General features: G+C 34.0%; 1 protein-coding gene across 2 annotated transcripts in view; it reads right to left on the minus strand.

The window, feature by feature from the left end:
- Positions 1-2,333: 2,333 nt before the first annotated feature.
- The window catches only part of LOC115453398 (semaphorin-2A-like), a 57,594-nt gene continuing 34,864 nt past the window's right edge, over positions 2,334-25,063 (minus strand). Inside the window, exons 2-14 of one of the 2 annotated variants that reach the window (XM_037441358.1) lie at positions 15,696-15,783; positions 13,966-14,017; positions 13,388-13,558; positions 12,348-12,618; positions 11,391-11,621; positions 11,160-11,305; positions 10,749-10,864; positions 8,655-8,809; positions 7,859-8,039; positions 7,025-7,300; positions 6,814-6,948; positions 6,491-6,599; positions 2,334-4,598 (exon numbers count right to left, since the gene is read on the minus strand). In XM_037441358.1, coding sequence (XP_037297255.1) covers positions 4,527-4,598; positions 6,491-6,599; positions 6,814-6,948; positions 7,025-7,300; positions 7,859-8,039; positions 8,655-8,809; positions 10,749-10,864; positions 11,160-11,305; positions 11,391-11,621; positions 12,348-12,618; positions 13,388-13,558; positions 13,966-14,017; positions 15,696-15,783 — 2,003 coding nt within the window. In that variant the 3' untranslated portion in view covers positions 2,334-4,526. Of the gene's footprint in view, positions 4,602-6,490; positions 6,600-6,813; positions 6,949-7,024; positions 7,301-7,858; positions 8,040-8,654; positions 8,810-10,748; positions 10,865-11,159; positions 11,306-11,390; positions 11,622-12,347; positions 12,619-13,387; positions 13,559-13,965; positions 14,018-15,695; positions 15,784-25,063 lie in introns of both variants that reach the window. The other variant, XM_037441357.1, reaches the window with a different exon arrangement.

Raw genomic sequence — 25,063 nt, forward strand, 5'->3', positions numbered from 1 at the left:
TAACGAATATATTTAATAAACCTTGTTATTAACACGCGTAAGAGTAGTACAAAATTTCTACCTAAGAAGAGGCGTTTTCATAGAGCAACCCAGAAGCTCAGGCGCTTGAATAAAATTATTAAAAAACAATTCGTAGCTAAGTCAGTCCTGCCGCCGATGAACACAACATCTTTAAAAGATCGCCATCCGTTTTCAAAGATGTTTTTCTAAAAGTAATTTCACTCAATATATTGATATAGAGATAATAATTTTATATCTTAATTTGTTTCAGTGACAGGCAACCAACACAATCCAAATTAATATAGTTTCAGAGTTGATCATTACGGGTGAAATCAGAAATCGAACAGCATAAAATTAAAAAGGTACATAATTTATAAACGAGTAATAAAAATGAGTATCCTGCAATCCCTAAAACAACAAAAAACATTAATAGCGCAACTACTTATATTTGTGCGAATAAACGAACAAAGGCTCACCTTTATCGCTACATGTGGATTATAATTATTATTGGGCTCCGCGGCGGTATAAGTCCGGATTAAATTTGTGTCAATTTGCATTTTATTATTACAAAACAACCCTTAATCTTCAACTATTAATACAGCTTTGTTCCTCTCTATTTATGTTTAGTTTCTAGCAGGTATGTGAAGATATTCGATAAAACATTTCTAAATGCATCTTTCAGTTTAAAACTGTTGCGTCGGATATTAAGCTTACTGTCGTAGGACATTAGAGTAAATAAATAAAAAAAACATGGAACGAATCGCCGGAAAGCTGTAATTTAAGCGGTTCGTTGAACAGAAAGTGAAATAAGAAACCGACATTTACAAGGTAGGTGGTACACATGTTCTCGGTACTGTAATAGTGACTACCTTGGTGGCGTAGCTGTAATTGTACACGGTACGATTACGACTACCGCGCTGAGGTCTTGGGTTTGAATCCCAGATCAGGCCAATATAACTGCCTCAGAAAGCATGTAAAGCCTTTGGTTCTGCGCCTTATCTCTTGCCGGTTATGTCAGATTGTCGTATATGAAAGTGTAGGAATAGAGAGTGCACCTGTATATTGCGCAACACACTTGTGCTATATAGTATCTCCTGCGTACTTAGCTGATATTCGTTAAGATTGGCCACCGCGCCGTGGCCGAAATTCGGTTAGGAAGGAATCAATCAATCAAACTTTAGTAGTGGACTACGTAGAGTATGTTTTTTCATTTATTAACGCAATATCAAAATAATCTAAGTATCTTGCTATATACTTAGGATTACTAAGAATATTATAATCATGGTTTTGATATAATCATTTTAATTAGAAAGGCTGGTCTCTGATCACTTAGATGGGATAGTGTCCTGTACATTTTATACTCAACTGGAAAGATAAGATAACCCGGTATAACGGCTCGTTCTAGCGAGTTGTTCCGGGGTCACATCAAATAAGCGAGACAGGTATAGTTCTGGCTATTGCCGATGGATGTAACGTATTTTATTAGTTGCATCATGTTTGGACATTTAATTGCAGTGTTCACTTCGCCGTGTAAATTAAGGAACTTATTCCGTTTATTTGTTTATTAATAATTCAATTAGTCACACTCAGGGGTTGCATTTTGTATGCAGTATTTTTATGAAGAACGTTAAGTGTATCATAAAGATTAGGGGCGCAAGCCATCAATCATATTGATATTAGTAGCTGTTTCCACAAGTGTAGACATAAAATTCGCGGGACTCTTGCGATGAATAGCCTATTAATATTATCAAAGCGTATTAGTTGGTCGATTTCAGGTCAGTAATTAATATTAAATGAGTTCAGCGGAGGTTGAGCGGGCCCACAGCGGAAATCTATTAATTTGGCCGTAAACCGTAGCCATTACAGGCGACTCCCAATTATTCCAGTCTCCCTCGATAATTAAATTCTATGATGCTCGCCAATTTAAGACTGGCACCGTTTACGATACTCAAATTACGACTTCGTCGACCATAAAAATATATTAGTGGACTAATGCAAAAAATATACGTTACGTACTAAAATATATTTTTTTAATAAATTGCTTCTATTTTTTAAATTGAAAATAAATTAAATCTCAGTACTATTCTTGTATTTGGCCATATTATATTTGTAAATAGCCAAATATTTTAGCGACTCGACGTGGCTTCCGATTTCTGATATAAATTTGTAATAATAATTTTGAGGGAGTAAATTGATCTAACACCAAAACTACTAAAAAATTACAAAATTTAGAGATGTACATATAGAATTTTGGGGTATTTTATGATGTACTTAATACTTAAGATGCTACTTTTTCATGTCTTAAATATGGGTGTACACAATAAAAAGCAAAATAGCTCTAAAATAATTTATTCTTCGTGTTCCTTTTATAAAACAATCGCTTATTTTTTAGCCTTAAATTATTATAATATTTTACAATAAACATAATTTTTAGCAATTTTTCTACTACTTATACTAAATAATACTATTTACAATATTTTTTTAACAAATAAGTATAAGCAATAAGCTGACAAATAAATGCATTAAGTTTAACTCAACGTAATGTAATGAAACTATTCTAATATAGTTTGCGCATTGTTTTGTATAAAATTGCTTTCCAACAGGGACGTTATATAAACAATCAAACATTAAACAAACAAAACAACTTGTTTAACTTAAAAACATGACATTATAAAATACATTTTGCAACTCCTATGGCTAACAATTTGTCCTTATTACAATCACTATCTACTTTCTCATTTATAATTATAATACTGGCGACTTTTATTTCAGTGGAACATTATTGCTTTTTTTACGAATGAAATAATCACTTCTTAAGGTCTACATGTTATCTTTTTTACATAGTACACAAAAATATTATCTAGTTAATAATTTTAATTACATTGTTATTATAGTGTAAGCATGCTTCACAAGGCACTATTCTAGCGAGATTATTAAAGAACCCAACGGAAAACAAATCAACTTGAATTAAATTCGGTTTTAAAATCCGAAGCCGGATCTAAATTTATAATTTTATGGCAACAAATTAATAATATTAGTTGGAACGTAATACTATAAAATGGAACATTATTTTAACTCACAACATTAACCCATCGTCACATTCATAAAACTGTTTTGTTTAAGTAAATAAATGCTATAATGTCAACATTCGACCCCCTCAATATAAGCTTTCCTTATATAATTACGCTTATATCTAAATTGGCGTTTGTATTGCTCATTATTCTTAATACTCCCCTGATGTCTCATAATAAGATTGTAACGGAAAAGTAAACATGCGAATAAAGTCTGGAACACAAAAAGTTAAAATACCTTTAAACAATTCTTATGCCCTGTGGGAATTGTACACGATAATTTAAACATTCTCTTTAGATTTATATTTTGTAAAGCAATCGTTTCTGATAGGTATATAAAAGCATATCTTATACACTGTAACTGTAAATAAAAATACAATTGTTTAACATTATACTTTATAGAACATTAGTTACCCAATGAGAACTGATATCACAGCATTTTGTTGGTGGCATAATACCTTGTAATTTTGATTTCAAATCCTTCAATATGTACAATATAACGCGAAGCCTGTTGGTAACAACTAGATACATTTCTGAAGTGCTAACGGACTTGGGCAAAACAATTTCAAGGTACACTACATATACTCAGTCGCTTTCATAAACAATAATTCATCTTAACGATTACATTAGTATCCGACACAATTATCCGATATAAGAAAGAAATGGTAATATTATACCCTATGTTGTCCGTCACGAAGATAAAGTTCCCGGTGAAAGTTGAACCGAATTCAGTCATCCATCAAGGCGTTCAGTCTTCGGAACGGGCAACAAATCTATTTTAACAGATCATCCCCTCACTACATTATCGCTCCCTTTTCGGTTTCACTTCCCCAACCATGAATACTTACTGGATCTTTGACCCACAAATTACAACCAATAACGATGCTGTTTCATTTGAATAAACAATGAGGTACATCATTATTCTACTTCTTGATTACTTTCGAATTTAGTTGTTTTAATTCGTCTAGACAACTCATTATATATTTATTGCTGTATGTCACTTTTCACGACTCTTTACTTTGTGTACCACTTGTTTCGGAGTATTAAAGTATATCTATTTTACATTAGTCACACTTTAATACAAATAAATTATTGTTAAACTGATTGACTATTTTCCATTTTCGGATAATTCTATTGGACGAATATCTAGATATATTCATCATTGAGAAACACTCACGAGGTCACAGTCACTCATTTAATAAAAGTTATTCAACTATTAAAAAATCAGTCTCGAGTACACATTATAATCAATTCCATTCAATCAAAAAGTAACAGCAAACAAATCGTGAGAACATACTAAAATAATTTACTATGTTAATGTTAAAAATAAACAAAAACACTTCGAAACGAGACGAGATCTCGCAGTTAGAACGGTGTTGGTAAAATATCGGATAGTTTGTGTCAGTGTGGGTCGGTATGTGTAATCGTTCATTAATCACCGCGGACTGTGCCCTATCACCGTAGCGACGCCACGATCTCGTTCGTCATACTGTTTTGTTGGCTCGATGCATTATTGCTTTTGGAACACTGCTGCAATAAACATTTTTTTATTAATTGTTGAATATTTTACCTATAACGGTAAAAACAAAGCACAAGTTGGATGGAATTGATAAAAAAGGGAGTTGATATTAATAAAGATATAATTCCTAGAACCACGCTGGAGATTTACTTGCCTCTATATTTAATCTACTCGTTCGAGTTCGTCCTAACGTAAGCTCGAGAAGAAAAACGGCATGAATTATCAATTTAGGTTATCAGTTGGAATACCAGATGCCAAATAAACATCTGCAGCCTATCCAATTCCCAGTAGGTCCTAGTTTTAAAAGTTCTGCAACGCATTCGCAATTCCGCTGAGTGTTCACGAGCGGTGTAAATCACAGCATCAAATGACTCGCCGCCTCATTTGCCTGCCCTCTAGTATTAATAAACCAGATCTTTATTTTACAACCCTAAATAAAGATAATATATTAATATGATACTTATTGATCAAATATTCTTTTCGTTCTCTGATTATTTATCAGCCGATTTAGATAGAATCTTAGGTTCTGTAAATGTTTTATAAGTTATACGATTAACTTTATATAATCTCACGAACAGGTAATAAAATCTATTTACAGTGGAATTCAAAATGTTAACTACTGCTCGTTTGGAGTTGTTAACGTGAAAATAGGTAATTGGTCGTAATAAAAGAAATTGGAACTTGATAATCGGTATAACCTACATCAAACCTATAAAAATGTTGGACATGTTTTGTACTCTATAATTAAAACAAATAACTACATAACAATATTTAACAATAAATAATTTAGATTGGTAATTATTTTTATTTATATATATACTAGCTTTTGCTCGCGGCTTCGCCCGCATGAAGGTGTTTTCCAGGATAAAATTCCACTGTTTGATAAAAGTCTTGCTACATATTTTCCCGGTACTTATAGGTTCAAACTAATTTTATCCCCAATCTATAATTTCAGTTCAATCAGTCGAAAATCTAAGAACATTTATACAAACTTTCATCCCCTATGTTATCCCCTTAAGGGTAGAATTTATCAAAATCCTTTCTTAGGGGATGCCTACGTCATAGTAGCTTTATGCATGTAAAGTCTTAGCCCGATCCGTCCAATGGTTTGGGCTGTTCCTTGATATATACCTGTCAGTCACCTTTGAGTTATATATTATATTAACTGAAGTTAGCTAAAATTGAGTTTCTCGAAGCCGACCACTATTTATGTACTATGTATTTTGAGACTATGCAATTTTGTCGCGTTCGCGATTCACTTTCAATTTTGTTGAGTTTCAGAACGCGATATTAGATCCTCCAACGCGCACGCGAATTTGAACTTTATGCAGCGGTAATAAATTACAAATTGACTCTCCATTTTATTTAGAAAACGTTTGTATGGGAAATAGAAAAATGCTGTTTTGAGGATTTTCCCGGCAATTATTCGAATTTTTCTCACCTTTTAAATCTTCCCTAGACCTCCACGAATAATTCAAGACCAAGATAAGATAAATCCGTTCAGCCGTTCTCGAGTTTTAGCGAGACTAACGAACAGCAATTGATTTTTATATATATAGATTATTATTTATATATATATACTTAGTATTTGGACGATGAACTATGAGGAAATATTTTTCGGTGAAGGTTTTAAGTTAAATATGGCGATAGGTTCGTCCGGTATCATAATATTGCAGACGACAACGCGTATTTAGAGGCAGAGTTTCATAAATGAAGTACTTATTAACTATCAATAAAGTCCTGTTCTCGGTGGACAAACAGTATATAAAAAAGGGCATTTTTTTTAAACAATATATTATTAGCACTGGCTTTGTTAGATAAAATAACGAATTCAAAGCTCTTTTATGTAAAAGTACCGGTTAATAGCCTTTTAGTGCCGACATAGGTAATGTGTGCTCACCATTTGGCGCGACTCCCAAGCTTTCATTGCGCTTTTATATTTTTCAAATTCATGACACCAATCAGAATACACTTGCTTGTATTCCTGAGATTTACTAGGCTGTGTACACCTGCAAGATAATTAAAATAAGAATATGTAAAAATAATACCACAGCATAAAGCTTGACAATGAACAAACTTTAGCGATCAATTTTCTATCATCCTAAAATATATATAAAATGAAACAGATACTTCAAAGTGTAATTTGTGCGAGAAAAATGAAATTATTGCTGTCGTCCGTCCCCATGGGAGACGAGTCGTATTGTAATGATATATATAAAATACCTGTGTATATCAATGTCCAGATTATACGAGACAATAAGCGTTGGCCCAAAATAACATTCGTATCGCCCTCGATCCGAATCAGTTACGGAGAGCAGCACAAGACCTCGTTCCGACGTTTGCAGCACTCGCTCCCAACTAGTAAAATAAAAATGAAGTCAACTATTTTCAATATTGACCTACTTGTTATACAGCTATGAAAGATGTAACTCACTTATAATTTATTTTGTAGCGGCCTTTCTCTCTCGAGTGATGGTACCACACAACATTTTGGTCCTTTAATGCCTCGGGTGTTTTTCCAAACGCAGCTAAATGTACACTTTGTCCGTAGCCCGCTCGAACGGTCTTCAATGGCGCGCTAGCTTCACATATTGACGGGGTAGAATTTGTGGCGTCGTGAAGTAGCCCGGGCGTATATGGCCGGCACGCACCGACTTCTTTGTCCCACCCACAGTAAGGGTCCAGGACACAACGCACGCAACTGTCGTAACTGTTAAAAAATGTATTCTAAGTTGTAAGAACACCTTTATGCTTCGGTAATACCTTTTGAAAGACGCTTGGGAAAGTTTTATTACGGCAGTAACAAGGATAAATAGGTAATCTTCTTTTATTTACAACAAAACTCGCATTATACTTAGTATATATTTTTCCTCCTTTGTACATAAGTTCAATGTAGGCTTTTATGTAGGTAACAGCCGCAACATCAGGTAAGTAAACTGGACGGGTAAATAATCTAAACACACAGAGGGTTTGTGTCCCTGAAATCGATTGTGTCCGATGTGTACCATTTGTTTTGTTATCTGTTTAGTATGTTATTTAATCATGAAAACTTTCTATTGATTATTTATACAAGATCTTAAATACGTATGTTTTACTCAGATAATTTTACAAAATTCCGTGTAACTGCAATAAAAAATCTAGACATACAAAACTATTTATAGATGAAATCATTAAGATATCACCCGAGCTTTTTCATAATCCGGATCGTCCTAATTTAGATATCCCTGTCAGTTGTGACACGTCTATCTGTAAAATGTGTGTCACTCACCGATGTGTGCAGGCCCTGAGTGGCAGCTGTCGCAGGCGGTTATCGGTGGCGAGGTAGAGCGCGTGTGCCCGGCGAGATAGCGCGAGCGCGCGGACCGGCTCGTCCCCTGCTGCCACCCAGACGTCCGCCACGCGTGATCCACCGCCGGCCCACTGCACTATCTTGTACACCTCACCACCACCTGGTGCCAATCATTACATATAAATTGTTTTATTGTCTGGTGTTGATTAATCGAAGCACGATTGATTAACACCGGGCATTTATCGAACGTTCGTGTAGATTTTTATAGCATCGAAGTCTTGGTTCTAAAACTAAACATAAATAAAATTAATTATCAATAATAATATTTTTGTTGCGTCATCCCTAAATAATTTAAATTTATTTGAGATAACAGTACTTAATGATAAGGTTTTTTCTAAAAGTCTTTACGTGACAGATTAATTATTCATAAAATAGTACTTTGAAACCCTTTTCTGATTACCTGAATATAATTACTTTCAAAATGGCCAACTATTTAACAAAATAACAAATTCATAAGAGATTTAATTTATGTAAAATAAACTTTCACATTTATTTTGTTTCTAGCATAACATCGTTGGTAATAATATAAATATATTCCATAAGTAATATTCAAGTTTATACGAAATATAACATTTATATTCTCTGAAATGTGCTTTCATGTCGTTAAACAAACGTCTCAGAACAACACTACACGTCTCACGTTTTGAAATGTGCAAATCTCTCTACCTACATATTTTCATTCACATTCGGAATTTGTTAGAAATTGTTTACTCACTGGTGCCGGCGTAGAACACGGTGTATGTAATGTCGTCTCCCAACATGTCGACGAATTGTTTGTCAGCCACTAGTGTGGTCAGCACCAGATCACGTTTATAGAAAGCCGGTGCGTCTCCTTCGTGTCGAACCGCTGAATCCATCAAAGGATGAGATCTATATAAACAAATTAATGACTCGTAAAACTTTTTTATTGGGTATAACAGATGGGAAATGATTCCTTTGAGAATAGTCCTTTCGCTTCCGGACTATACTGGTAGGACTATCCGTTACGACACGCTTTTACCAAAATTATTCTATTGCAACTACTGAATAGGGAGGATGACAATTGCGGATTGTAATTCAATACACAATACATTTCACCTTTGCAAATTGTGTCAAAAATGTAAGGATCAAAATGGTATGCGCATACATACTAATATAAAAGGGCATCTAGTATCAGCAAGAGAGGAATTACAGAATACAGAATGTGAAGTATTAGTAGGTAAACTAGTTTAAATACGAGGTAACCTGAAACATCCACTTAGGATCGATCAACTAAGATAAATTTCTCTGCGACAAATTCATTTAAGTCCTCTTAATGGAAGAGAGAGTAAAGGCAACTTAGTTTCAATGCTTACGAATTACGCACGGAGTCATCAATTAAAACATGTGACCCAATTAGAGAGCACACGCGGTGCGAAACTAATATGGGATGTGTAACCTTGTTAAGATTAGCTTCGAAACGCAAGGTTAGAGGCAGAAAACCATTTACAACGCAAATTAAGAACTTAGCGAAGACAACGTAAAGTCAAAAACAACGTTTGTTGTTTACATGGTACCTAGTTTACCTGGTATGTTTATAGCAGGAGCAAAATTATTTATATAATCTTAAATTAAAAAAAAAATCTCCTGAATACAATGATATAATTGCAAATACAATGTTACCCATACATCTGATATACTCTATAAAATCGTTTTCTCATTTTTGGTTTATGCATAATGCAGACCTTGATAACGAATAAAATGTGATGTTACCAATATTTTATTAGTTCGGTTATTTTCAAATAGATATAGTTTACATACAGGGTTATTTTGACGTTGCGTTAATAAATGAAACCATATACTCGACTTCACCTCTGCTAACATTGTGTAAAAAGTCGTCCATGAATAACGCATACCTTCACCATAAATCCCGGTTTTACATTTTGCGACTATTTTGGTAATTTTATAGTTTAGTGCAAATATGGCGTGTACGTGAGTGTAATTCTTTCCGAAAGTGAGATGTTGCAGCTGCGACGAATTCTCAAAGAATGTATGTTGTTGCATGAGGCCGCGTAAAATGAAACTTACATTTTATCCATATTTATCTTATCCGAAACTTACAGTTTTTGTTTTAACATCTACGATTCGAATAAGTATGGAGTGTTATTTACAATAAAATAAGTATGTAATTCCATTTAGTAACACAATGACGAAATGACTCTGTATGTAAAGATACATCCACATAAATACGACAAAATCTGTAGCTGCACTAGAATTACTTACGGGTATTATTGTAATTAATGTTGTTCACAAGTGCTTGGAAGTTGAGAGTTCTCACTATTAATTACATTGCAGCTGTAGTAATTGGTGTACTAAATGTATTGTATATGATCCTTTATTGTTATCGAAATTAATTTCTATAAATATAACTTAATATGTACTATATATAAAATATATTAAATACCCCTTAGTAAAACAAGGATTTTGTAACCTAGTAAAAATTTAATGTTTAAAAATAATAGCTAAAAACTGCCTAATGCGGCCCATTTTAAAGTTGAACATACATGGATGCATTAACCAAAACAGATCACCGGCCCGATGATGAAAGAACAAGTAGAATTCAAAGCCAATTGCTAAAAACCGTCCTATTACAAATCAAATACATATTATTCACAGGCGTAGCAGCGATTGATGTCTAGCTAGCTACTAAAAGCAACCCCTACTCCTATTTTATATAGTGCAGTTCAATTAATTTTCCAATAGAGAAATGTAATCACGTCTTATAAAAGCGCTCGCCCACTCGGTCCAGTTAAACAAAATGTTAAAAATAAAAAGGTTCGTTATCGGATACCTGATAAAATTAAGTACATTATCGGGGAGCGCCTCTGTGTTGTTGACGCAGGTGCCGGGCCGCGGCGTCGGCACGCGCGCCCGCAGCACCGGCAGCCACGCCGAGCTTGACGACGCCTGATAAACACATTACTTCAACAAACCGGTATATATAATTACTCAGCCCTCATTGGCTATGAACGGGGTAGAAAATAGCATCAATGGTTAGAAAGATATCTCGATAGCCTTTTGACTCTCCCAATTGAAGTGGGAAACTCTACATCGGGTGGTTCTTGCTCTATAATATTGTTATATAACATATTATAGTCTAATTAAATCTTCACTGGCGATTGCAGTCTTTGTAGGGCATTACAAATTATTTTGAAGCGAGTAAAAATATACTTTTTATATTATAAACTTATATAAAACGTACTTGTTCTTTAAAACGGCCGGCAAATGCCTCTTGAATATCATCCATAGTAAAAGTACATATTGCAGAGCCGACTAGTCCGTCACTGGCGCCTGTTGTGAACGCCGCATAGAATTTGCTCGGGTCACCCGGTATTTGGTACACGCTCTCTGTAATTAAGCTCTTAGTTCTAAATGCATCCTTACCTTTTAAATTTTACACATATTCATCTTACATAAGATAAATCCTACTTACGTATTTCATCGAAATAGAATGGAAATTCTCCAGGTATACTACAATTGAGTCTCGCCTTCAAATAAGTGGCCCAATTTTGACTAAGAATGTGTTTTCCTCCTGTGTCATGTTTACAAACTCTGGCTACTCGTGAATACACAGCTTTACCACAATTCATAAATTCCACGGCTGTTTCGCGAAAGAAGAACAAAACGTATTCGCCCACATCAAATGAACCCACAAAATTTGTTTCTGTAACAAAATTAATATGGTTGAAAATAATATGACTACCTACTTAAATAATATGTATCTATATATAAATATTGGGTTAGTAAGCTTGTAAAAACAAAGGACTCTGAATTTTCTAAACGACAGAGTAATTCGAACAAAGGCTATCTCTTTATTCAGTATACACAGACACAACGAGAGCCTTTATTTGCTTGTACATAAGTACGGTGAATGTATCTAACGGTTTATCGCAGACTCGTAAAAGAAAGTACGACATAAGGGACAAAGACCCAATATCCCCTATTAATATAATGAATGTTCCTACATTTATTTATTCGATAAGGTTCAAGATTTGCGTAAAAACCATTACCGAGAATACTGACTTCTCATGCGTTATTTATTCGTCGTAAACTATTATCTTGATTTGAGATATTTCTCTGTGCTACGCGAATAAGTAGTACTTATCATTTGAAATCTCTAAAAAGTAGTCCAGTAAATATTCTGAATAGTACAAACCCAATTAAAGTTACACAAATAGTCACAATCGATAACGATGTGTGAATATCGGTCCGAAAACAATCAGAGCTAATACAAATACTTGTAAAACATCAACTTTAATATTTTCATGGTGGGTTCATCGTCTGGTAGACACAGAGGCCCTTAATATTGCGTACTTCTTTTTATCTCATGCCTTTTATTAACTATAAAACATTACTCAAAAACCAATAAAAATATAATTAGAATACTTACTGTCCAGCCACTTGGAATCATACTTTAATGTCCTCTTGAAATTAAACTTTTTCTGGCCTGTACGAAAATCAAAGAGATCGTTTCGAAATATGACAGGGTCGGCTTTAGTGAACTCGGCGTTAGTGCCGGCATAGAGGGCCGGAAGACCTCCGGGATTGCCTTCCGTGACCCACACCGCTGTGCTGTTGTCCGCCGGATCGTACGGACACTTCGCCACCCCCAGCCCCACTCCTGGGATATATTCATGCCGCGGCAAATGCGTTAAATTTAACTGTATGACAAAAGGAATTATACAGACATATGTTTTCGCGTACATGAAATTCCTAAAGGTGAAGTCGTAGAGTCGTGTTAGAACTGTTTTTTACAGCATTTATGAGATAGCTCGCCCGAGTAGTGTCCGAAAGTCGTGATGTAAAAATCTTTATTATTGCCTATCGTGATCAATAAATTTATAGGAGCCCCACATCTGCTCTTCTGTTTCGGTCTCCATTTCCCTTTTATAACCAGGAACGCGATGTCTATAATTCATCTCATATAGCGGATGTTCATGGACTGCGGTGATCACTTACCATCAGGGAACTCACTCGATACAGTTATACAAAAAGGAAGGACATAAAGGGTTGTGAAAGTTCAGCATGTGTTATCGAACGGTCACCTATAAGGGTAAGTGAATTCAATGACGATAAACTCCATAGCCCATAATGATGGCCATAAAATGTCGGAGTTCGTTGCTTTGTTGAACATAAAGGATCGACCGTATACGGAACAGGATCATTAATATAAAGTGGTTATCTTAAAAAGTTTTAAGCAGGTGATGCCTGTACCGTTCAACCTCATAAATTCAGATAAAACTGAATATTTAATGACGGGACCGTTATTGTTACCGATTCATCTGGTTTGGTGAGTTATAAAAAGTTGTTGTAAAATATTAAAAATTACCTAATACAACTCCCTTAAAGGTTTTATTGCAATTTTTAAGTGTTAATATAAAAAATTGATACTATAGTTGATTAAGAAGTAGAATTAAATGCGGTACTTACGTAGACGACCCAGTCTTTAGGGCTGTGAGCATTAGTGCCGCACACATAGAGCCGCTCCCCGTCGCCGAGTGGCTGCAGCACGCGGATGTGATTCCTGCACTCGAACGGCTCCGACTTGCCTTTGCTTACACACCTTGCTACGTTACTAGCTTCTAAAAGCAATGCATCTCGCTGTAAACAAGAGTTGCCAATCTCATTTCTTCATCTCATTCACTGACATCAAATATTTCATTAAAGGATACTCAAGATTTCAAGTAAGACAGGTGAATTGATTTTCCTAAATATAAAGTCAAATTAATGTAAGCGGAAATGTACAAAAGTGAAGTGTTACCACAAAGATCAAATAAGAGATTTGCGTTTCAAAAGAATATGACACTCACGTGTGAAAACGGGAAAAAGCTTACGTGAAAGTAAAATGCATTAAAATCTAGTGCAGTGCGGGAAAAGTGGCTTCTCTGGAACTCAGCAGCCGTAAGCAAGTGGTTCATTTTACTTTGTAAAAAGTCTCTGAAGTTTCTACTACAGTTCCATCTTTACATTAAGGTGAACTAGAACTTGTACATTTTATGCACTCTTACCTCACAGTGTGATTGACTTATATCAGACATATTTAATTTGAATACCCGATCCCTGAAACAAACAGGTTCGTTAATACATGCCGTATATATATTTATACTTATTTATTTCTATCTATTCAATATTTTTAAGGTTATAATAAATTTAGTTGTTTAAATAAACACACAAAAGTTTACGAGTACTTAACTGAATGTGTTTAACTACATGCTAACAGACATTTCGTATGTATCACAATCAAACAAGACTTAAAAATGTTTAATGTTATCATTTAATCGAAATATAATTTGGCAATATAGATCAGATATTATTTATTACATATTATTTAAATTTTCATATATTTAATGCAATTTTTAAGTTCATATTAAACTTAAAAAAATACACAAATTAAGATTATACAAAAAGACTAACTTAACCATTTTACAGTGAAAATGTTTAAGGCTGTGATAAAAAATTGATTAAATAAAAATCCAATGCACAATTAATTGAAAATGAGAGTTTAAACCACTAAAGTAGCGCGCGATACAAGCTCCTAAATTGAAAATGTCTATCTGAATGAATAGCTGACTGAGTAATTCAACTTTTTCAATTACTTTAATTTTCTAAAATAGGCTATGGTTGAATGTTTTTCAAATTAAAAACTTGGCAAGTAGGAGTATAACTAAAGCTAGAAGTTCCGTAAACGCGTATGAAATCACTGTATATCGAACAAAGCGAATTAACATTATACTTGAACAGAAAAAAAAGTGTCATGCTTTGTCAATTTTACCGTTTTGTCTATATCACCATTAAATACGGCAAATGAATTTTATATAATATTACTATTTTAAGCCTGAATATTTTTTTGTTTGATGATTTTAACTTCGTTATTTTCCTTTCATTCTTAGTCGAAATTTAATCTATAACTTAACTCGTTGTTATATTTTACATAAATGTAAAATAGCGGAAACCAACCATGAAATTATACTTGTGAGCATAGATGCGCAAGAATAAATAAAATTTCACAGAAATAGGTGGGTAATTGGATTTCGTGTTTCGTATCCATTTCTGTTGGGTCATTACAACGTCATCGTGGAACCGGCTCACTGCTAATAACGGTCAATTGTTGGGTTTGCATACTTTTGAATTAATACACAGTGATTTGTAAGAAATAAACTGTAAGATTACGGGTTTTCCATAATTATCAAAAAAAAAGCAAACAAGTTGGAGGCTATGAGTCAGTTGAACGGGCTTCATAACAAAAATCAACATGAGCCGAAGCTCGTTAGCCGTAATTAGAGGCTGGCTCGATAGGTGCTTATACTAATCACAAATAAAAATAAAAGTGCCAGTAGAAAAGCTTATAAAAATAGTCCGAGTAGCACGTCAAACTGCGATAACATCTTTACTTGAGATGCGGTCGTATGTAAACAAACCCGGACCGACTGCCGGTGACCGAACTAAAACTGGACTCGAAATGGAATTTACTCTTCCTTTGTGACTGTGAGGCAGCTGTACTAGAGGTGTCGTGTATGTTTTGATAGCAATCCATACTGAGTTATGCATTCCGAGAATTAGAAATCTGTTATATCTCTTCGTATACAAAAAATTAAAATACTTCTTATGAATTCAAAATACAACCGTTAGTATAAAGGATTAACTAAATGAACTATAGTCCACACACTAAAGGTATGTAACTTAATAATATTTTAACATTTCACAGTTGAATAAAAGAACAAAAGTACATTCAACTTACATAGCACCAACGTAAAGTGTATTTCTGTCTTCATTTAAGTAGAGCGTGCGGTAAAAGAGGCTACCGCAAGAAAACTCTCGAATGTGATCTGTAAACAAACAAAATTAATTTAATTAAACTACGTAATTCCATTTTGTTCTTGATTCCAATCGTTTAGATTTCTGTAGTATATGTATAAAGTATGTATGTATGTATCAAACGGGTTATATTGATACTATAGTAAAGGTCCCTTGATCATGAGTTTGTCTCACACCAATCATATATTAAAAATACTATCCAGCCCGCCCTTCGGCCCAACTCATCCAAATTCTATTCATAGTTTGCGATTACGATATTTTTTTATCATTCACTGTTAACTTGTAAGATTAAGAACAGATAACAATAAGAGCTCGAACTCTTCCTGAAGACTAATATCCAATGCGTTGCACCATTTGGAAAATTTATTGAAACCATTATTCAAACGAACGAAAAGACATTACTTACACATTTAACGACAATATTTTTCAATCAAAGCTATTTATAACCATGATTATGTTGTATTTTTATTTATTTGTTCTTGGTCTAACTTCCTCTCAATATATCACGGCTGTGGAAACATAAATAAATAAATTATACTAAAGGAATCCCTGGTGACTGTCTTGTAACTCTAAATTTTATCTCATAAGATATTTAATGTCAAGAGTACCCTAAACCGCCGATAATGCATGAATATATTAATGAATCTAGATTAAGCGAAAGTGGTATGTCAATATTGTGCAAAGTGGAAATTCATGGTCATTGTCTATTCCTATAGGAAACGGGCGTCATAGTGTTGAGGTACACATGAACGTTTTTTTATAAGTATTAAGAAAAAACATACGACATATGACAAAATATCATATAGAAAGTAAATCTCCAGACAAATGTCCAAATGAAATCACACCAGTAAACATTTTTCCTACAATCAACATAAAACCAAACAATTGTACATTTTCATAACAATTTTATTTCACGAAATGATGTATTGATTGCCATTTTAAGCGGCGGCTAATTGTGATGGCGGCTACAATAGGCAGTGATTATTGGCAGGTGGTCTTGGAGTAACACGCGAGCTCTCGTGACCGGCCGCTCCCTCATAACATTTTACAACTACTTAAATATTATTAAACTTTGGTTACACGATATTACATTAATTATTTTATCTCTGCCGTAGTCGTTAGGATGTAATGTCTTCCAGTGACTTCGTAATGGAAGAGACGACACACCTAGATGTTCTAAGAATAACTCATATTTTTATAGATCTTAAAAGTAACCATATAAGTAAGCCTGTGCAGCTTCGTATAAAATGTCGCAGAGAGACTTTTATTTATACTTGCATATTTCTTAATATTCCAAGACTTAAAGCAACGTGACGCAGACAATACTTTTACATTTTGGTGAAACGTGCATTGACAGTGATACCGGCGAGAATATTATGGACTTTCTGTCGCAAATTTAGACTCAGTCACATATTAAAATAGTCTTTTTTACGTATTTTTACGTTTACTGCCTCGGTGGTTGTATTACCTGCGCTGTATGACATCTCTCTGAGTCCCTGGGTTCGAATCCCGGGGCAGGCAAAATGATGTTTGGGTTTATTTACTCAGTATCAGCCCGGTGTTTGGAAAATGTGTCTGATATGACGGCAGGCTCGTCCCTTATTTACATCATGTGACGAAACACACAGACGAAAACTGGTAGCCTTAGTTAAACCTCTGCCTACCCCTTCGGAGACAAAGGCGTGATGTATGTTTGTTTTTGTGTTTTTCGTACATTTATAAAGGCATCGTATGCGATGATCGGCAGTTATACATACACCTAATTCTGATTTACCACAAAGTTACAAATGTTTTTAATGAGTGGGTTCGGAGTTTAGAATTCATTTAATCTAGTCAAAAAATTGTTTCGTATAGTGAACTGGTTCTTCATAATAGAACAATAGTTTATTTCATTCCTTAAGATTGACTATAATTCTTGCTCAGAGTCAGAACTCTTAAATTCTGAATAAGCGTGTGTATGCATCTAATAAATCTCCACTCCAGTTATTCTTCACTATCAAATATACCGTTGACTGTTCCATGTGAATTGGGACTCGAAGCGAACAGAGTTAGATGAATTGCTGAAAATGGTCCATAAAGGCAACAAGTTCATCGAATCACCTGAAGTGAGCCTTACATAAACGGCTCACTCATGATCTAAACAAATTCTTCACATACGTACTACAACTTCTCAAGGCCTTTAGAGTCCAACTCTGGCAAAAATATTTGCGTATTACAAATATTTGTCTTAATGTGGGGTTCGATTACGGATTTGTTCCACAACCAACATGTAGCGTTGCACCGTAGAAATGATCAAAATAAGCTAAATAAGTACTAAATCGTATATTTGCAACTCTGCTTATTCCTCTGAAGATAAAAAAAAATACTTATGTAGCTATGTAATATATAACATCACGGGTAGGACATGCCTTCCAAGTGTCTCAAAATATTTTTTTCTTCATGTTATATTATACAATGCTTTGTGCACATCTATAATAACAAACATGAAGATTTTTACCAAATGTCTAAATGACATTTCATAAATATGAATCAAATATCAACATTTTAATTAGCTAGTGACTTATTTACTTAGCGCGAGCAATGGACAAAATAAACTAGTTTGATACCGCAGCGATTACAACGCTAATGAACTCTTTGTTTGGCCATCTAACGAACTACGCGCATCGACAAATCGTTAGAACGAGCATTAGCTCTTTAAACACAACAAAAACACGCACAAGTTATAACTTATATTAACACTTGTGCTAATGTTTGCTACGGCCTAGTGCGCCCAAGGCATGGATGATTAAAACCAACCTACTTTTTTCGTGACTCGGTTCGCTTGAAAGTTGTCCTGTAATATAAAAATGAGGACTTGTTTTGTACGTAAAAACATATTATACAATTCAGCAGTTTAACGATAACATTCAAACTTTCACATTTACATTACTATTGCCTATCTAAGAATTAAGATTGACTGTGCATACTATGTATTAACACCTTCAAAGTAATAATTATGATCCATTACTTCAGTAAATATAAAGACATTAGAGTCGCTGTATATTTAATGAATCATACTCCATACCCAAATGTCAATCTATAATAATTAAAAAAAAAGTTGTAGAGGATACGGTCGGACTAGCTAATAGATTTTTATTATTTTGCACCTTATTGTTCGATTAAACACTTATTAAACGATAAATAAAACGTTTACTTAATAAAGAATAAAATGCCTATAAAATAAAGAGATTGTAAAACAATACATAAAAGCTTTATTATTAACAAATACTTGATGCATTTGAAACAACGACATAACGTTTACTAAACTTATTTACCACATACATTATAAACCGGCGTTAAAACTGCAATAAATTTATTTACAGTAAGTACGAATAGTGAGGTTAAAATGTAAATCCATAGTAACGCGGTGAAGTATACGCGTTGGCACTGACGACCGCATTATGCAGATAGCATCGGTCGGTTAAATACCGCAACAAGTAAACTGCCGAATCCACTCGGAGCCGAATGTTTACATCGGAACACCAAACGTGCCTCCCGTACAATCTCGTAGCACTCCTGCACCGCGTTCACTACACTCTTATTATTTGTCATTAATTGAATCATCATAATAATTTTCAGCTCATTAGATTATAATATAACATGTTTATGGCTAACATCTACTGATGGCTCATTTTGATATTTATGGTAAATTATAATCATTACCTTATAATATAGGTATAAATAGACCATTTATTTATACGTGTAAGTATATAATACAGCTTTTAATACTTGTTAAACTTGGAGTAAGTAGGAATTGTAAATTCACTAAATAAAAAATCTAAACTTACTCATTTGTTTGTCGTGATAGTATTTTATATTTCGTGATAGGTACTATGAAATACTTAAAGCTGATATTATTTTCCTCCATAACATAGGAAGAACAATATTATTATAAATATCATAAGTTATTTGATAAAATGATTATACAAACTACATTCAATTGAATACAAACACAACTGGGCATTAATACAACTTTGAAATTTATTCTCTCAAGTAGATATACCAACTTGCTTGTGTACAGAGTCCCGTAACTTCTATTTACCATTACGATCACCGAAAGTAAAGCAGACAGTGCAAAGCCGATTTCCAAATAAACTGTGTTTACAGAGAGCTCACGGGACCCACGAGTGTCGGCGACTTAGAGTTGAACCAGTATAAGTGCTTTAAAAGAACAATTAAATTATCGGTAAACATTGCAGTCTAGAGAAACTTCCACCACATTATTTTGTAAACTTATTTCCGTATGCACTTTAACATAATCAAGAAAACATCTATTATAGACATTTCAATGGTTGTTTTAGTTTCAAAGAGCGTGTAGAAAGTAGATATCGTGGACGCGGTGTCTCCGTAAATCTGTCGAGAATAGTCGACTGCCGCAAGCGCGCAGGTATACGCAGATATCTTAAAACGGAACCGCGTGTCTTGCATTCTTTGTTTTCTTTTTATTCCACAATTCTAGTACGATTTATTATATGTTTTGAATAGAATCAACGTTTCGTGTGGGACTTTTGCAAAATATTATATCAACTTGCAAAATTGTTTTTACTGAAAACTACTATAGATTTTATAAACGTTACACATTATGTAAATTATTTATATGTTCTTGTTATTGATTTAAATAATATTTTTATTTATTTATGTACAGTATGGGAAACTTACAGCTGTATAATTATATTAGAAATAGCAATAATTTATGTGATTAATATGATTTTATTGTCTTCATTTTACAAGCATGGAACCCTGTCTTAAAAATGGCCCATACTCTAGACCAGCTTTATCAAAGACTCGGCCCACATCTACTTAAAAATACTTATTTAAGTACTTGTAAAGCATTATAAAATGTCAAGAACATATCTTAGATTGCTCTGGTCCATTATTAAGTAGGGTGGGCTTGTGCTTCAGATAATCCAGCCGGGTTTACGAGCTTTGTATTTAAACAGGTTGCCTACCATCTATTATGATAGAACGAGGCACTACACTCTCTTAAGTAACCTGTTAAATATTTATTACTAAGTGTATTGTTGTATGGCTTTGACAATTCAGCGGCTTGTAAGTAGAAGTGATATCCTTTCTTATTAATTAGCTTTAGAGATTTGTACCAGTATTTATATGAAACTGAATAGTCTTATAAATATAACCTACATTTAAGGGTCGGGCTTAATAGGGTATTAAGCAGGGTATAGCAACTTGATATTGTTACAAATTATAGACTTAGCGGAGACCGGTAACTTTGTAAAACCGCCATAATATTAGAATACAAGACAGAAGAATAGAGTTCATATGTTATAATATTCCTTTATATATCTATATATACAAATTATTTACGTAATGTGACATTAATAACTATCAACAAACAGAATATTCATTTTATTATTCCTAATGTTGTTTTGTATAATGTACTAGATAAAGTATAATACATATTATCGAGACTATCGAGTCCCCATCATCCCCGATGCCACCTATACAACGCCAGTGCCATCTACTTATTTATCAGTAAAAAAAATGTTACGGGAGCAAACTACCGGAATAAAAATCCTATGTGTTAATCCGATATATAATCTACCGGTATGCCAATTTCTATCCAAATCCATTCAGGCTGTTTTGCCTCTACTACTAACAAACATCCAAATATTTTTTCAAACATTTCAATTTTAATGCTAAGGAAGTTTTTTAGCATTTATTTTGATAGTTATCTAAAAAATATTTCAATCTAACAACTCTAAAGAATATCGGAACTAACTATTCGCGCGAAATCAAAAACTCTATCAATTAAAAAGATCGCTTCAAACTCAACCACTTAGCAGTTCAATATAATTATAAAGAATTGCTTGAAGTAGTATTTTAAATTTAAAAAGAGTTCATTAGTCTTAAAAGCTCAACATATAACTATGAATTCAATCAATGACGATGTTTGTTAAGTCATTATACAAGAAATTGTTCCTGATCGTCCGCAAAATTAATTAAATATGTCAACTGAATTAAGCTATAATATCTGATACATGATTTATTTGTATTATAATAATATCAATCTTTAAAATTAAATGTATCATTCAATTTTCTTATAACGACATTCCACGGTTCCTGAATTAGTGATGAATTGGATTTATAAAATAGTGATATTTAATTTTTATACGCTTAGAGCAAGGTAATAACAAGCAGTGATAATAATATGACATACCAATAAATTTTATGCAATACTGTATCAACTAAAAATAATTTTCAATCAATTAACAATTTTAAGTGTTTGCGTAAAATAATGATGAGTATAACGCGTCAAAGATCATTAAGCAACTAACAAGACAAAACAAAAGTTAGATACAAGGTTAGACATACAAATTCAAACATTTGTTTTAAATGTACATATGTATAGCAACCAAGGAGCAACCGCGTCTGACTGCGGTGAGAGATCTTTGTACAATTCATTTTATCTATTAAGAAAATGTCTGCGCGTTTCAACTAATAGAATTTTTAATCAAGTTGCTTGCGGCGACGTCGCCTCGACACGAGTACGACAGATTAATGTAATTCGACGACGCCATCACAAAGGCAAATTGTAATCCCCCTCTTTTCATTATATATCTAACTAAAACGCGGCACTCACAATATGTCCTATTTGCCAACCGACACGATCGTACAATGTCGAATGTACCTACAGTGATTTCATTTTATTTTTGCGAGGCACAAAGAGCTTCACTAACAAACGGATAAATTGCAACAAAGCCGTGATTTACATACATAAAATCATCTCCACTGCGGCTGACGTTTGACCCACTGTCGGTGTTGGATTGATATCTCCACAAAGTGCTTCAAAAGGGGTCGCATCCGCTATATTCAAAACTGCCCCTTAAATCGTGCGATTGCGGCGCAGTCGTTAGGAAGGCCGAAGTGTCGGAACAATTAAGTTGAAGCGGCGATTGTGAGCAGTGCCAACGCAGATGTAGGTCAGTGATGCAGCGTGGACCAGAGGCTGCACCGCCGAGGTGCCGACACTGGCGACAAATTCGGCTCTCGCCGTGTCACGACCTTTATTGTCCTGCCGACTTGGCAACTCATACAACACTCCCGGCTTTGCAATGTTTGCGTGTAATTTTACGATCACTTCACTATCACTGACGATTGCTTAATTACGAACCCTTTAGCTATTGTGATTCGTATTTCAAATCAAACATTTATTTTACATGTATTTGAGGAAATAAATGTTGATTAAAATAAAGTTTTCGTTTATAATTTAAAGATAACTTATAAAAAAGTATTGAAATTACGTAGGTACCTATAAAATCAAAAAGAACAGAAAAACTAAGGTTGTCGTTGATATACGAATGTGAAAGAGACGACATGCACATTAAATATTTCATCATTGTGTGACGTAAAAGGCATGAAGGCCTACTGGAGTGAGTACTGACCTTATTTTATTCCTACTTAAAATCTGGAAACATCTTGACAACAAAATGTTTATGCAATTCATGAATGTAGGTTTCCGATTTGAATGTTGTGGAAAATCCTTCAGTCTTTGACGGCACGGCGCCACGGATTTCGAAATTGTTCTGCGATGTCTATACAGTGATATATTTTTGTCATTACACAAGTAAGCATTCTTAACTTGCCACCGATTTAGTTTCCGTTATGGAATAATTTCTCGCGTATGTGTGTAATAATATTTTTGTCAAAGATCGATGATAATAAACTGTTAATTTTCTTAACTTTTATATACACATCTATCGAAAGCAAATAAAACCAAACAAAAACTTTAAAAGTAACAATATAACCAAATACGTATTAAGTCGTCCCCTCAGACAATTCAATATCTCATAGCTGACAGCTTTATTTACAAAATAAATATATTCAAGGCATTACACCGTCTCCTTGTTATTTTACGTGGCACCCAATATTATTTTGAACATAAAATCTTATCTCCGAGGTCTTAAAGATGCATTCTACGGAAGAAGCCGCTATCCGTCTAAACAAGTAGGGGAGATAAGGCGGTTTAGTGCACTGCTTAATACACCGTGGCCCCCACTGCATGGCTTTTCAAGGCTATGACACGCGTATACTACTATAATATACCTTTTATAATGCTGAAACGATATGTGGTTTATCGATTCTAAGACAGCTCATCTTTAAAATACGTACATTCTTATGTGATTAGCCCACAACATCAAATGAACTAGGAAAAATAGTACATACCTGCCATAAAACATAAATTGCTATTTGCGCTTACTTCGCATAAAATTTATGTTTAAGGATAAAGGCAGACAATTAATTTTCAACAAGTTCAACGACACTTTGTGAATTTTGACAAAACAAATAAAAAATCGTAACAATGAGTACATTGTCATAGAAATAGCTCTTAGCGGAAATATTATATGTACAATAGGAGTAGGCACCCGAGCGGAACACTGATAGGCCACCAGCCTCCAAGCCGTGTCGTGCCCGGTATCCGCATACAACGCGCGTTGTTTCTCCTACACAAATAACAATTCAACTCATACATTATCCGTATATACACGGTATACGCTAATGCTGCCATAGACTGAACACGAGGCTAGCGTGCACGACGTCGTTTATAACAATATTTTATAATTGCGTACGATATTCCGCGGGTTTTATTTTTTGTGTTTTCATGGTTGAAATTTCGCTAAAATTAATTTGTGTGGTATTGAGTTGGATTGCTTAATCGATAATGCATCAACTGCTACTTTATTTTCCCCTGACTTGGGCTTAGTAAATTTATAGTGACAATAATTAGTAGAGCCGCTCTTTTTTTTGCCAGATGACACGTATGTAGGCCAAGACCGAATACTATGTACTTTTGATAACTGACACAGCAAACACAGCTGATCCAATATTTTGATGTTAGGGCCATTGGGCATTTAACTCAACTTGTTAATTGGAATGGTAAATTAAAAGTTTTATAAATTAAGAAAAGTATATAATCATGGACCCTACAGGGTCCGGTCAGGACCTAAAGCCGTTTGTATGCTTCGCAAATGATGCTCTACGTTCGTTATTTGTAAAATGACTGACAAAAAATAAAACCTTCTTCAAATACCAGTATAAAATAAAAAGAAACTTTTACTATACCTAATATTTGTCAAAAAAATTTAATGATAACATTTTTATATGCACTATCATTCACCTTAATATGTTTAGGTGTAATAAACACATCTTTGGGGTCAAAATATTCACATTTTTTACATCAATATAATAATAACATTATTCATATTATTGACGTTTGTTAAGTTAGTTAAAGTA

Source organism: Manduca sexta, chromosome 22, assembly GCF_014839805.1.
Source record: "Manduca sexta isolate Smith_Timp_Sample1 chromosome 22, JHU_Msex_v1.0, whole genome shotgun sequence".
In the NCBI taxonomy this organism is placed as follows: domain Eukaryota; kingdom Metazoa; phylum Arthropoda; class Insecta; order Lepidoptera; family Sphingidae; genus Manduca; species Manduca sexta.